The sequence below is a fragment of the Notechis scutatus genome, chromosome 2 (assembly GCF_049901735.1).
Source record: "Notechis scutatus isolate UNSWTSFEM ecotype Mainland chromosome 2, rNotScu1.2, whole genome shotgun sequence".
In the NCBI taxonomy this organism is placed as follows: Eukaryota; Metazoa; Chordata; class Lepidosauria; order Squamata; family Elapidae; genus Notechis; species Notechis scutatus.
Genome location: NC_142010.1, coordinates 228,971,043 through 228,986,953, shown reverse-complemented (window position 1 = coordinate 228,986,953; position 15,911 = coordinate 228,971,043). Strand labels below are relative to the sequence as shown.

The window sequence follows — 15,911 nt, the reverse complement described above, 5'->3', positions numbered from 1 at the left end:
GAAGCCATTTTCAAGGGAGCAAATAGGTTCTGACCACTGTGTCTTTGGGGCAGTGGAATTTGGGCTGGAAGTCAGCTGCTTGTAGCCTAATGTAACATAGCTGAATACATAACAGCCAAACTCAGAGAGCACCAAGATTTCACAGTTCCACCCTGAGCTTCATATGTTCTTCTCTATTGGTGACATGAAAGCCAGCCGGGTGACACTGGACCAGTCATTAGCTTTCAGCCCAACTTATCCCACAGGATTGTTGTTGTGGAAAAAATAGAAGGGAGGTGGTCGCCACCTTGAGTTATTTATAAAAATAATAAAGGTGGGATACAAATAAATAAAATAAAACATGGCCTAGTACAGCTAATGTTGGAACTCTACTACTAAAACAATTTAATCCCATAGACTGCCTGTTGCCTGATTTTACTAAACTGCTCTCCTCCCCCATGTGAGCTAATGACAAAAAAAGCTGCATTGCAATCTGTCCATATGCATGATGTATCTATTACTGACATAACACAGGGCTGCCATTTATTATGTGTTATACCTGCCTCTCATATCACTTTCTACTGACAACAGCAGAATGTTATCTACAGAGGAAGGGACACAGGAGAGAACTAGATGGAGGCCACTCTTTTGGATTTCTTTTAGGACAAAGATAATTCAGTTATTCTGCCAAGACTATAACTTTGGTTCCTTTCAAGGTGCCTCATCTCCAGGATACTAGAAACCCTGAGCTTTCTTCTCCAAACACTGGACAGGCTGTTAACTTCTGTTCCTCCAACAGTGAGGGAAAAACTTTATAACAAAAAACAGGTTATTTGTGTGTGTGTGCGTGTGGAAGAGATATCATGGGTATTTTAAAAATAACATGACGGTTTGAATTCTGACTTACCCCAATTGACTGAGGGCAGATGGTGGCATGTTGTGTAGATGTTGCTGCTGCCAGCCAGTTACTGAACCCAAGTGGAGAGCACTGGCTGTGTTAAAGCCAGACAATGATGACAAGTCTGCACTACTCAATGAATACTCTGAATGCAAGAATGAAAAAAAAAAAAACACAATTTCAAAATTAAAATGAAAGAGTTCAATAACTATGGACAAATTCTCTCATATTCCATTAATAAGGCATTTTAAATCTACTGCAGTTGTGGTATTAAGGCATTCCCTTCTCTTCCCCACTCACTGTGAGCACAATAGGCAGATACATGCATAAATACATAAGTGCATAAACTCAGCTTACTATCTTAAGCACACAATCGTGCCTACCGTCCCTGTCCTATTGTCCCCAATTATTCGTACCTGTTTTATGTATTTATACTTATGTTCATTCTTAAATCTATTATATTGTAAGCAATTGACAAATTAAATAAAAATAAGTAATACTAGGATATAAATGCTAAATATATGATTTTCTGTTTCCTGGTGAACTTTCAGCTTGTGAAGTTTTGTAGTATTTTTAGCACACATTTATCAACACCCAAAAATGCAGCCTACAGAGTCAGCTTACTTGCAAGGAATGGGATACCTATGACTCTTCAGATATTGCTGGGCAACAACTCCCAGTTATGTGGCCCTGCACGGTAATGGATGCGGAGCACTCTAGATTAGTACCTACTGGAGGACCACGGTTCCTCACCTTGATACTGAGTATGGGCCAAATATATGAGCTTTAAGGGAGATTACTGTACAGTGCAATCAAAATTAGATTAGCCTAGAATTCTTGGAAATAGTAACCTTAGGCCCCGGAGTTAGTTAGTTATGTGTTCTCATGGACTGTGACCTTGAATACACATTCAAGCCTATAAGTACAAGTGAAAAAAGGTGCACAAATCAGTTTTTGCATTGTGTATCCTCCAGACCAGCCAGGCTTGTATTGAGTTTTAGAGCCCTAGTCAACGGAGGATGGACATACTTTGGGCTTCAACTTTTGGGGGGACCCTGAACTGGAAAATGCCTCCCCCTTCCAGATATGGATCAGGTGCAGCCATTCTTATTATACCTGCAGTCCCTGCCAGATAGTTCTGGAGTGATATGCCCAAATGCCACACAAGTGTACAAAATAAGACACTATCAGACACTCTACTATGGAGTTTGCAGTTCAAGTAGGTATGGAAACATTTCTGCTCTTTCAAAAAAGTGTATGATGCAGGGTAAGTTATATCTACAACGTGCCAGCAGGCATCAATTAATTATGAGAGTGGGAATGTCAAAGCACTTTTTGATAAGGGAAATTTAAGTGGCTCTTCAACTGTCAAGTGTGAATGAGTGATTCTTAAGCCACTTAAAAGCAATTCTTATGATGCACAACAAAAAACGAGACAGGATTCTACATATTGTTTCATTTTATATTACCACAAGCATCAAATTTGTAACTTGGGCTATCTTGTATGTGAGTATCTGTTTTTTTCTCATTTAATCTATAAGGCTCAGAATTACGTGAAAACTTACCGGTACCATATGTTGTTGAAATGGCTGATGGGTATCCTCCCATCCCTTGCCCTGGTAAAGTAGGAGTTGCCACGGAAACCACCGGAGTAGCCAATGACTGAGCAGACTGAGAGTTATTTATCCTTTGATTCTTTTAAATGAGTAAAATAAACATATTAATGGAAGGATGGAAAACATTTGAAACAAATTATATTTAGAGATTGGATTTGTTCCTATGGTACAAAATAGCATACAGATTTCACTACATTAATCATTTATCATGTCACTTTTATGAACTCTGCCAATCCCATGATTTATCATTTTTTCAAGCGACCAGTTGTCACCATAGTAACTCATTAAATCAGAATCTCCTAGGTTACCAAACATATAAGATTTTTCTCCTCCCCCCGACACATATACATTAGTAGCAGTCAGACTAGGAGGATAAAAATATTTAACATGTATTCATTTAGGTTTGAAAAAAAAAAGCCTGAAAATATAACTATTTAGTTCCAAGGATGTTTTTAAAAAGTGTCTATGTAGGATGAGTTATGCCAGATGGTAGTAGAGGATTAACTCTTGAAAGCAACGTAATGATATGCCCATGCATGTTCAATTTTTCTATGGTTTCTGTTACAATTTGGGACAGATGCAGAAGCCTGCTTACATCCACAGACCTCCTTATGCTTAAAATAGGCAAGCTAGATGATGAATATGCAATACTGTATATTCTATATTCTCCAGCAGATGGTGCTATGGTCACTTCATTCTTAAAAATGCTGAAACTTATATGAAAGATACTATTAAATATACCTTTACCCTGTATTTTCTTACTGTGGGACTCTAATGCGTACAAATCAAGATTAGAAATTTAAAGGCATAGGGCATTTGATGGAAACTTTAAAAAGTTTGGGCATTCAAAGATGACATTACTGAAAAAACACTAAATCCAACCTTTTTAAAATTGTTGCTTTACAGCAGTTAAACACAAGACTTTTAAACAACTTTCAAGCCTTAAAAGATAGATGGGATAGACTTCTATTTGTTTTTGAAGAAAAAGTTCCATTATATTTCAGCTGCCAACCCAGTAGGGAAATGAATTGTTTCTGCATGTTTTCAATAACATTATTCCCACTTACCAAAAGCAGATCAACATCCTCAGACTGATAGCATGAGAGAGGAGGATGAATAATTAGCAAAAGCAAATATTCTAAAGTCTTCTGCTTCCAGTGCAAGAAGGCATAGTTTCACAACAATGCACAGTAGAATTGGCTATCAAGCTAGTTATGTATTCTAGTATAATCTCATTAAACATTATTTAAATCCCTATGTTTAGGACATAAAAGTCCTGGTTGGTTAACTTCTTCCTTTTCCCCTTAGAGATGAAGATTAATCTAAGGATATCACACACCCATGTTTTTGCTTTCCTAATAATGACTTCATCTGCAACTCATACTCAGTGACATCATTGTTGCAAAATATCTTGCCAATCAGATGACCTCTTGGAAAGTATTATTAGTTTAGATGTTCCTAGAAATAAAACATTTGATGGAATGTTTTCTGACGGTCAGCCACACAAGCAATTTAGCTTATCCTATTCCTTCAAGAAGAGATAGTTGCACTGATGGGTTTTATCCAAATGGAAACCACAAAGTGGATGTATAAATGCATCAGGCTGGTAGTTTTAACACAGAACTGTTTAAAATAGTTGTCAATTTGATTTAAATAGAACATTAGCTTGGCATTACCTAGTATTTCTTATCAGATTTGTTTCTGAAATAGTCCTACTTTTAAGGATTACATGGAAAATTAACCTCTTATATGCTTCCATAGAACATAATGAAAGATACTGGTTTAATGCACAAAGATACTGTAGCTGTTTAATGTGTGTGGACAGGGCATGATAAACATTACTAATGAAGAAAGGTTTTAATTAAAGTGCTGTTTATAATGGTAAGATGTAACTTTTAGGCTTCAGAGTTGCAGAAGTAAAGATGCACTTCTTCAGGTTATTAATTTGTGTTTCAATTAAAACGTAAAGTACTGTTTTCATATGATGTCAAAGCATAGCTTCAAAAAGCTATATATGGTAATTAAAAAAACTATAAAATCACAGAGAACATCAATCTTTTAAAAACACAATTGAAAAAAACTGACTATAGTGATGGCAGTCACAAATCAAAATGGTATTAAAGTATCATCATTTGAACATAAATTCCAGATTCAGATTAGTGGATTATTTTGATTTTTGTCAAGATACAATTCTAGTAAAATTCATTTCTGTCTTATCTGTACCAAGCCTTTTTGAATTCAAGGAGATAAATCCTAATTAAGTTTACAAAGAATTGAAGCTTTGGTTTGTTCTCTGATTCAGAGTATTATAAATGGTTGCCTTTCTCCTAGGAACAAGCTGAAATTTTATATAAAATGGGCAGCTCTTGAGAACATGAGGAGCAACCAGCAAAGTAATAACGGTACAAAATATTAAATACTGTGTTTGAAAATACTTAACAATATTTTTTTTTATGAATTTAATTCATTGCATATGATTTTAAGTTGCCTCTATCTATATGGCAGATATCACTTATATCAGATCCTCTCCGCCACATACTTCCAATAAAAATACGTAAAAAATTCTGGCCAAAATGTTCCTCCCTCCAAACCTTAATGGTTAAGGAAGTGTGCCTAGTTCAGTCACAGCACAGAAACAGTGAAATACTATGAAAGCTCATGCAGAAGTATAGATTTTCCTAGCAAGGGGCAAGACTGCACAGAGAAGCTAAGTACTTCCTCTTCTGAAGAGCTCTAGAAATAGAAGGAATTGTGAATCCTCTCTTGCGACTTATACAGAAGCTACAGTGAGACACCAGGGTTTACTGCAATCATTCTGAGCATGCAAAATGGTGCACTTTGCCTTGGTTCTTCTTCTGAACTCTGTCTGAACCCACTACAAACTCCATTAAGTACATTAAGGGCAACTCGTTCTCATTTTTTGCCTAAATGTTGAAGGTGTGAATCTCACTTCCTTGAACTGTCACTATGGAAAAAAAGTATACCTACACAATTTTGAGGTTGATTAAAAGGGTAATAAAGACTGTGGAAGCCATTCCCTATCTGACAAATGGGTTAAAATAAATTAACCCTATTAAAAGCCTTTTCTTTTAAAATCATGACATTGTTGTTTTCAAGTAACTTCTTTAAATTTTTAAATACATAAGTATAATATTAGACCTTTGTAGCAAGTTTTGGTTGAAGAAAGGATGAATCTGGGTAGAACTCTGATTGTTGCTAGTATTCATTCTGCCATTAATTTATCTGGAACACCACCACCCCCAAATCTCATCCCAGTGAATCTACCAGAGAATTGCTTTCAATTGCATTATTAAGAATATTGCCAAACTATCCTGCTAACTGTTTGAAAATAATTTTAATTTAATAATCCCCAGCCACACCTAACAAGTGCTGTCAAACTATATTTGGATTGCAAATCCAGAATCCTCAGTCTTTGGCATGTTGGCTGGAAATACTTGGAAATGCAATGTCAACTTATGTCTGGAGAGTGACAATTGGCAAAAGCTGCTTGATAAATTTTTAGAGAGCTCATTAAATTGATTAACAAACCAATCTGTTTTTTCATCAGTGCAGACCTAATACATCAAACTATTCATTTTTGAACTAAAGTTGGCTGAAAACTTTTTCAGTTTAAGAACTAGAGCCTTGAATAATATTCTTATGCAAATAATTTCCTGTCATTAGGTTAATCTAAATCCTACTGGAACCTTTGGATCTATGAAGGAAAAGGAAGAAAATAATGTATTACCACAGATGGCATTGTGTTTTTGCTTCCTGGTGGGATCAGCACTCGGAGGTCTGGTTTACGATTATTCAATCCCAAATTCATGGGTGGAGGAGACTTTGCTTGCATATTCTTGTTCAAGTTGCCAGGTGAGACCAGCAGACCTGGAGAGTTGCGAGGGTTGCCATACCCATTCCCTGTTCATTTTGCAAAGAAAGACAAACAAATGCAGGTTTAACCATGGATTCAGGTAACAGATCATCAGAGTTGGAAGGGACCTTGTAGGTCATTTAGTCCAACCCCCTGCCCAAGCGGGAAACCCTACACCATTTCTGACAATTGGCAGTCCAATCTCTTCTCATAAGTTATGGGCACTCCCATAACTTCCGAGGGCAAGCTGTTCCATTGGTTGATTGTTCTCACTATCAGAAAGTTTCTCCTTATTTCCAGGTTAAATCTCTCCTTGTTCCTAGGTACGTAGATTAACCCTGAAATATCTTCAGGAAATATTGTTCTTCTTTTCAACAAGGTCAATATATGTGTACCAATTGTTCTAAAGAAACACTCCAGCATCCCCCAAGTTGGCTAAGATTTTTTGGGAGTTACAAACTCAACACATATGGAAGGTGCCTAGAAAAAGAAGGTAGTGTCTGATGAACCAGTGGGATGGAATATTTTTTTAAAAAACAATAAAAGGAGCAAATAGAAGATAATTGGTTATGGTAGTTGCTTCAATAACCTGTCTTCATCATCCTAAGTGACATGTACTGCATGAATTGCAATATTTTAAAATCAACTTGCAAAGGTAATTAACACACCATTACAGAAGTGTATGTTAATTTTTATTTGCTATTTTATCTTTGTTATGCTAGGATTTTATCTCTTTGTATTTCCCCCCCCCCTCCAAATTTTGCTGGTCATTGTTTGAATAAACAGTATTTCATTTCATTATTTTATTTTGTTTCATTTCATTTCATGTGGTATGCATAGGTAAGCATCCTAGAGAATGTTTCACAGCTGATTAGTAGCAGGAGACAACAATTGTTTAGACGGAACACTGGAAATTTTGGAATTAAAAAGTATAAATTCCATCTGGACCATCAGGCAATGGTGATCATGCTATTCTTCTGTGAAACTTTAGACTAGGTAACATGTAGAACAACAGGTCTCTGCATGATTATTCATTTTCAAATTTGTATTTTGATAATCCTCTGACTAATCTGTACAAGAGGAGTGGGCTGCCTTTTTATGGCTTGGAGCCACATACACACTTTACTGTATTTTGCATGGCGAGCTCTGAAGAGGGTGGAATGATATGTAAACTGAGTACAACTGTATCATGCACATGGGCAGATTAAAAAAAAACATTCTGGTTTTGCTGAATTGCGAGGACGATTGTGAGAGTTTCAGAACTAAAATTACAGGTAGTCCTTGACTTACAAACATTTGTTTACTGATGGTTTGAAATTACAACACACTGAAAAAAATGACTTATAATCATTTTCAAACTTACAACTGTTGCAGCATTCCCATGGTGGTGACGTGATCAAAATTTGGACGCTTGGCAACTGGCATGTATCTATGATAGTCAGAGTGTCCTGGGATCATGGGATCACTTTTTGTGACCTTCTGACAAGCAAAGTCAAAGGGGATGTGTTCCTAACTTAACAAGTACAGTGATTCACTTAACTGTGGCAAGGAAGGTCATAAAATGGGATAAATTTACTTAACTGTCTTGCTTAGCAACATAAATTTTGGGCTCAATTGTGATCATAAGTTGAGGACTAACTGTATGCCTATTTTACATTAAAGCATTCATTCCTCCCATTTTCAGTCGTTGTGGTAAGAGGAAAGCTGGAAACCAAAGAAAAAGTCTAAGGGTTGCACACCTTTCTAGAGTCTCTTGTTGTCTATCGCTGCTTCATGGGAAGCATCCAAATAGGAACAAAAGCAATTGCAATTAAAATACAAAATTTTGTATAAGTTGCACACTACATTCTATAACAATAAAAAACATAGTATTCTAACCAAATCAACTTTCAAATAGATTCCAATCCATTCCCCCTGCCTCCAGTTTACTCTTCTTCCTCCAATCATTGGTCCATTTTCAGTATTCAACTTAATGGGTTGCCTTGGTTTCCTCACACCCAGGAACTTTTGTATACTTTCAAAACTTGGATTTTCTTTACCTGCCACTGTCTACCCCTAATTCTTAGACGGTGTAACTTTAGCTACATAGATATAAGGACTCGGAAAAGGAGCTGTGATTGTATTCCTTTTTATAAATACATCCTGATTTTTTTAAAAAAATCAAGCAATGTTCTGAGTTAAGCCAGCACCATTTATTTTCTTTATGGTGAGGCACAATTTTCCCTTCATATACTATGTCTCAAAAAAAAGATCTATTGTTCTTGTATCTCTCTATACACAACAGACAAAGTGAATTACGTGTCTCTCTGTATGTGAGTGAAGGATGTGCAGGAAAACCAAGGTATCTCAGTCCAAATCACCACTCAGCTATGCAGTTCACTCTCGGAATCTAACCTGTGCCACAAGTCTGCTGTGCAGATGAGTAAGAAACGGCACACTTAAAAAAGAACAGGATGATAATATAAATAAGACTCCTTGACTTTGCTCTTTTAATATTTTAGGCTCCTAACAGAAAAATCTGGTGACCTTGAGAAAAATCTGAGCTACCTGAGGCAAGAGGTTGATTGGATTCTGTATGCTGGTTGTACAGTATTGAATATTTAACTGGATATTACCAAATGCTTGTTACACAGAAGAAAGAAACCAACGTCAGATGATATTGCTGGGGGAGGTGGTGGGGTGGGGTGGGGAAATAGAACAAGAAAGAACAAAGCAAACCATGATAAAAGAGGCTGCTTTATGGACAAATGCAATAGAATTCTGCTTAGCTTGACTCACTTTATTCCCCCACTTTAGGCTTTTTTGTTTTGAAACAAAAGAAAGTGCAGCAAGGCTATAATTTCCAGAAAAGAAAGAAGAAGGAGAAAACAAACCGGAGGAGGACTCAGAAGCTTCTGAAATGCTTCATCCTCAATCCCTTCCTCCCCTTTCGGAGCCTAATCCTGAATGCTGAGTTCAGCAGGAGTTGGTTCTGATTTTGAACACACCCCTTCATGTCATCTCTGCACTTGTAGCTTTACATCCTGACATACAGGCATCTTCACATTGTGCTAATTTGGTGCTTTCAGACGCAGTGCTGCTTCCCATTTGAAACTGCAATAATCACAATGATAATGCTGGCACAGCACTGCAATTAACAGCCTTTCTCAGCACCAGGAGGAGGAGGAGGGGGAGGGGGAGGGGGAGGAGGACAAGAGGAAGAGGAAGAGGATACAGGGGAGCAACTGAACTTATTCACCGGGGCAGTGGCTTTTCAACTCTCTTTATTTGAGAGAGTTTCGTTCTCTTGCAATGTCAGTAACCAAAAAGGGCACCTGCTATATTAACACTGCAATAACTCTGGCCACTGAAAATAGTTAACCTTTAGGGACATGGTTTAAACATGCCACATCAATAGTATTACTGAAAACAAAATGTATATAAAAAGGGGCACCATAGCATGAAATCACCAACATGAGGAAATAAAATTACCTTCACTTGCTCACAGACTCAGTGGTATACACAAAACTTGTAAATAAATAGAATGCATAGCACAATAGCATAGATTTCTTTTTAAACTTTATTATAAAGTTAAAAACAAACCTGTGCTATTGTACTTCTCATTATATTTGTTTACAAGTTATTAGAATCAGCTATTTAATTTTCTTAGGCTACAATAGGAAGCGACTCAATTCATCAGGACTTATTTTTGAATACTGTAAAAATAATGGAGATTACACTACTGTTAATGCTTTTAGAGTTGCACACAGAGCATAATCTCTGTGTCCAGTGGCAGTAAACTGCAACAAGAATATTTAGGAATTTCTTAAAGATAAAGGAGGTTCAGGGCTCCCAGAGATTCTACTCTTATATAACATATATTGTACATAATACATAAAGTATCGTGTCCATTAACATTTGCAATAGATTTCTTGTTTTACTATAGGAAATTAAAAACTGTTTTATTATATCATATAATGTGCTTGTGAGGAAAGTAGGATATAAATCTAATCAATACGTTCAAAAATGACAATCAATTGTTGAGTATGTTGTTCAGTACAGGATTCTTTTTACATGCATATAAATATGCTTGCAAATATAGTTTATTTGTATTAAAAATGCTTGTCCGTATAATTTAACAGTCTCACTTCTATGTGTTTCTTTTTAAGAAAAGGAAATAAAGGTATGATGGAGAGATACTTGTTTTCCCTTAAAATCCACCAATATATTAAATTAAAGCAGTTCATATAATACAACCTAACATTGGTAATGCCTTCCCATCATTTTTAGACTGTGCTACTTACAGATACCAGTCATGTAATTCTTTATGTATTTATCCATGATCATAAAATATTTTGAAACGTCATGACATTTCCTGCATTTATATTTTTAGAGAATCAAATTATTTTAAAGAGCAATTACAATCTTCTTTTTACCAGTGGATTTCTGCTGTTCTTGGCATATTATGCCAGCTGGCAATTTGGAGCCATATAATGACTGTTTCTCCTTCCAGCCACCAAATCGTTACGCTTTTGGCAGAGGATGGATCCTGGAATGTAAGACTGTAGACTCAAAACCAATGATATATAAACCCATCATTTGAAAATCCATGATGAATACATGCATGTGGCCTGTAGCAGAGGGGAGTCTGCATTTAATCTGGATGCTTAAACCGCATCCTCTGTTAAAGGCTCTGGCCTCAACTGAGGCACCTTAAAAGTTAAATGCCCTGAAAGTCTCTGTTAAGTTTGGAGGCAAAGGACAAACCCAGCAGCAACAAAATCAACTCAGCCCTTCTAATATAGAGATTAAATCTTTCTTTAGCCTGTCCTTTAAAATTACACTTTGCCTGGACGATTATCAATTTAAATGCAACTGTGTGCACAATCCCACAAGCCACTAGAAAGAGGGAAAATTATATGCCATGTATGGATGGATTTCCTGATTATAAATTAGGAGAAAATAAGGACCAGATGAAATGGAGAACTAGTTTGTATTATATTTTATTTGATTAAAAGCCATGTATTTGTTGAAATGTAATACAGTCAATGTTATGGATATAACTTGCAATACATAATAACAATGCTGCTGCTAATGGAGAAGTAAAAGTTTGAGAAGGACATATACTTCTCAGCCAAGAGGCTCTAAAAACACCAGCGATCACTGGGAATTTCTTTCCCCAGACCATTACAAGAACTTATTTTTTGTTTTATTGATTTTATTGAGTGAATGATGTTTTAAAAACAAGAAGCAAGTCTATTTCTTGCTAAGTGTTGTATTGGATCAAGTAGCCACTTTTTCATCCAATGTCCTAGGAGTCCTTTGTAGAAACCAATAACACTGATAAGGACAAATGAAATGGAATGCAGTCTAACACCTCCCCCCTCCCACTGAATCCTCCCTGCCTATCTTATTTATTTAAAAGGAGTTTTTGTTAAGTAAGGGAACAATATGTAGTCCTCCAGAGAAGCCCAACCTGACCTATTTCCTGAGCAAGAGGCACGAAGCTCTGATGTTGGAAGCCTAAGTAATAATGTACAAAAGATAAAGTAGGGCTATATTTATATAAAATACACACACAGATGCATGAGCATGCATACATACATACATACACACACACACCAAAAGACTCTCCATTTTTTATGGAAGAGAGTTCTTAAGGTTAAATCATTTAAAGGACATTTAAAAGTACATGGTATGTTTAGCCTTAAAAAGAGAATGCCATGGATAGCAACCTTCCTCATAGGAATAGATGTTACCCCAAAAAGGTCTGGATTTATTCTCTACAGCAGTTGAGGGTAAGACAAGAACCAATGGATAGAAGCTTGACCCAGAGATACATACTTTAAATATGGACAAATTTTCTGATTGTAACAGCTATTTAGCAGTGGTGCAGTCTAAATATGCTTCATAGGTGCTCCATCATGGGATGTTTTCAAGAAATGATTGGACAACCATTTGTTATGGATGGTATGATAATTCCTGCATTGGCAGGGGCTTGGATTAGTTGACTAGTTGACCTCCAAACAGCCATACAAGGATGGTCTATATTAAAATATTTCCGCGTGGTACATTCATGTTCAGGATTCTGAAGAATCTAACTTGTCCTTTTTCCCTATCCCAGCTCCCTCTCTAGCTCCCTCTCTATCCATATTAAGTCATCATTCCAAAACATTGGGCTATTTACAGTTAAAAAAATCATTTAGGTATTTTTTTTCCCTTCAAGACTGCTTTGTAAATCTTAGGATTCCCCAAAGCTCTAGAGAACTGTATTTTCTGTTTGGGTAGTGCTGTTTTATTTTGTATTTTAATTTAATCTATGACACTTCTAGATTTAACATAATAATGAACAGAAAGAGTGAGCCACTGTATCAAACCAACCAGAAGCATAAAAGGCAACTGCATGCATATCATTGTGAATTCCTGGGAGAACAACTGGTATCAAATGTTTGATGCTTATTGTTTTTGCCACAATGTTCTTTTATTTTAAAAAAAACAACAGAATAAAATAGAACAATATTTCGAATTACAGAGTAAAACAGCAACTACAACCTAGCGCAATCCAGAAAACCATATAATTTCTTCATCTTTAATGCAACTTTCTGCTAAACTAACTGAAGCTTTCTACTATGTATTACATCTTTAAGTCTATTGCAGTACATTAACTTGGCTGAGTGGAAATTGCAGAGGAAGGCCCAAGTGGAAGCATACTCTTCCAGAAAAAAGAAAAAATCTTTAAAAAGTCATTTCTGATCCCCACATTATTGCACTAATGGCCTTTCAGTACTGCATTTCTAGGAGCAGACTAAGCCAGGTATGGCATAAAAGATATATTGATGGAGTAAAAATAATTTTGTGGGACTTGCATTCAATCACAACCTTTGCATTATTGAGCAATGCTTAAGGATGTATTTATCTATTTGCTGTTTGTATGCTAAGTTTTCTGCAGTCCTTTATGAGAAGAGGATCAGGAATGCATTAGATCCATTTTGCTAGGGAAAAATTACCTCAGATCTCTATCTTCTATTTAACACAGAGTTTTGGTATTTTTTTATTCAAAGAGTCTGTTACTGTCCTGCTATAGTCTTCTATGAGCTTTGATGTTGGGACATCTTCAGTCATGGAACAACCGGCTAAACAGAACTTTGGAAAAAAATTATAGAGATGACAGAGCAATTTATCAGCTTTAAGTAAGATTCTCACTACATCATGTGAGGACATTTAAATTGCATAGCTAAAGCACAATCATCCACAATTAACCTCATCTGTAACATTTGAAGAATAGATATGGTAAATTTGCCCTTGGAAACGGATACTAACTGGGCATCATAAATTTGTCATGGTTTTAGAGATGCAAGCAATGGCTCTCTGATTTAACTTTTCTGGCTTGTGGAAATGATGAACAGTACATTATAAAAAATGTGGCTGAAGATTTACCAAAATGTTTATTAAAATAGTTTGGCTTGTAACAAATGCTGGCCAGGCATGTAATCAGTCAGCTGACCTGAGTTGAGTCCACCCACCTCTCCACATGTTCTGCCGACTTTGATGTGGCATTCTATATTCAATTCATTTCACCATGTTTTGGTGGTTTTCTTTCCCAATGAAATGAGTGACACTGTTCTGGTTTTATAAAGATTAACATTCAGTAAATGAAAATGTTAGTCATTTGCTGAGTGCCAATCCTTGTATGTACGATCATTTAAATATACAGGAACATTACCCAAACAGCAATAGCACTTAGACTTATATACTCCTTCACAGTGCTTTACAGCCCTCTCTAAGCAGTTTACAGAGGCAGCATATTGCCCGCAATAATCTAGGTCCTCATTTTACTGACTTCGGAAGTATGGAAGGCTGAATTAACCTTGAGCTGGTGAGAATAGAACTGCCGAACTGCTGGCAGTTGGTAGTCAACAAAATAAGCCTGCAATATTGCATTCTAAGCACTGTGCCACCACAGCCCTACATCTGATTTCCAAATACGTATGAAGGAACAAGGAACATATCTATTACTACTTTTAAGTATTAGATATAACAATTCACATATAGGCTATGTGAATTATACTGAACCTACTTTTTATTTATCTATGTCACTAACCTATCTGTACAATGGACAGGGAAATGCTGGTGCGGTAACAGCACAGAACAGGACTTTGTAGAGACTGCTAATATTAGAAGCATTCAAAAGCAAATATATTCATATCTTAATTGCACAATCAGGATTCTGTCATTTTTAGGTTTTTTATTCCTAGAATGGATGCTACATGAAGTCAATATTAACTCTGTAATCCCTTCACATAGATTATGAAATTTATATTTGATAGTTTTTTAATGGTTTCTGAATTGGAGAAATATATTGCTGTGGTACAAGAAAACCTGTTATTTCCTATATCTTGAGCACAAATTGTATTGATTTATTTGTTCCACTCAGCAAAAAAAGTTTTTTTTAACCATATCTATCGTATTATCTTGCTTATTCTTGGCTCCTCGTTTCCTCTTAACCAGTCAACTCAGTAATTAAATTTAACTAATTAAACAAGGTACTTAGACATGTTAGATTCTGATGTACAGATTTGATTTTTGTTTAATGGTTATAGTTTTAAACATCTTGAGTATCAAGGTCAAGGGATTAAATGCTGGTATTCTTCTGTAAGGGATACAGTTTTATTGCATGGTTAGGCTTTTCTGTTAAGTGTAAGCCAATCGAAACATAGTGCAGGTCATTTTTAATTTACAATAGTTCATTTAATGACTGTTCAAAGTTATAACTGAAAAAAGTGACTTATGAACATTTTTCACATGACCACTGCAGCATCCCCCATAATTTCTGTGCCAATGAATAAGATTAATTAATGTTAGTGAAATGTTAAAAAAAAAGCTGACTGGAATACAAAGAGACATTACAGTTTTGGATGGACATTTAGTTTGGCAAAGGAGGGAAATGAGCGGTATAAAATTATGAATTGTGTGAAGTTAAACTTACTTTTTTTCACCTGGCCCTCTACATGGGCACTTGCACTATAGAATTGAGTTTCCACACTGTCTTTTTCAATTGAATTGCCAACTTATTTCAAAAGTGGTTGTGGTACAGTTCAAACAATAAAACTTCTGTTTTGCAATTGGTAATGTTGGAACTTTGCAGAAATTCTAGCTTCACCCACCTTCAGTTGTTGTAGATTTTTCAGGTCACTTAAGAAAAACCTATTTAATTCTTCTAATCAGTTTCACTATCTCTGTAAAAAGCAGCCAAGCTTGATTTCAGTGCTTATTTAAGCAGTGTGAAGACTCAGCTCTTCCCTCACCTTGTTTTGCAACCTCTGGACCAACAGAGCCATTATTCTAACCTCCTCCCACGCAGAAACTTCATACTGCAATTTATAACCAGTTGCAGCTGCTAAGAAAATCATGCTACTATCACAGTTCTCAATGGGATTAAAAAAATAAGTTAAAAAAGAAAAGCCGGCCGGTCAACATTTTGTAAAATGATAAAATAAAAATGCACTCATAACTTATATAGAAAACATGGAGAGAGATTTTAGCTGTTTAATTTTTTTGCCTTATG

General features: G+C 36.0%; 1 protein-coding gene across 13 annotated transcripts in view; it reads right to left on the bottom strand.

The window, feature by feature from the left end:
* MEF2C (myocyte enhancer factor 2C) overlaps positions 1 to 15,911 on the bottom strand; it is a 199,734-nt gene that overhangs the window by 9,645 nt on the left and 174,178 nt on the right. For all 13 annotated transcript variants that reach the window (XM_087958202.1, XM_026672222.2, XM_026672275.2 and 10 more), the window contains 3 exons: positions 6,242 to 6,414; positions 2,443 to 2,572; positions 887 to 1,022 (listed from right to left, as the gene is read on the bottom strand). In XM_087958202.1, the coding sequence (XP_087814328.1) occupies positions 887 to 1,022; positions 2,443 to 2,572; positions 6,242 to 6,414 (439 nt within the window). The remainder of the gene's footprint in view (positions 1 to 886; positions 1,023 to 2,442; positions 2,573 to 6,241; positions 6,415 to 15,911) is intronic.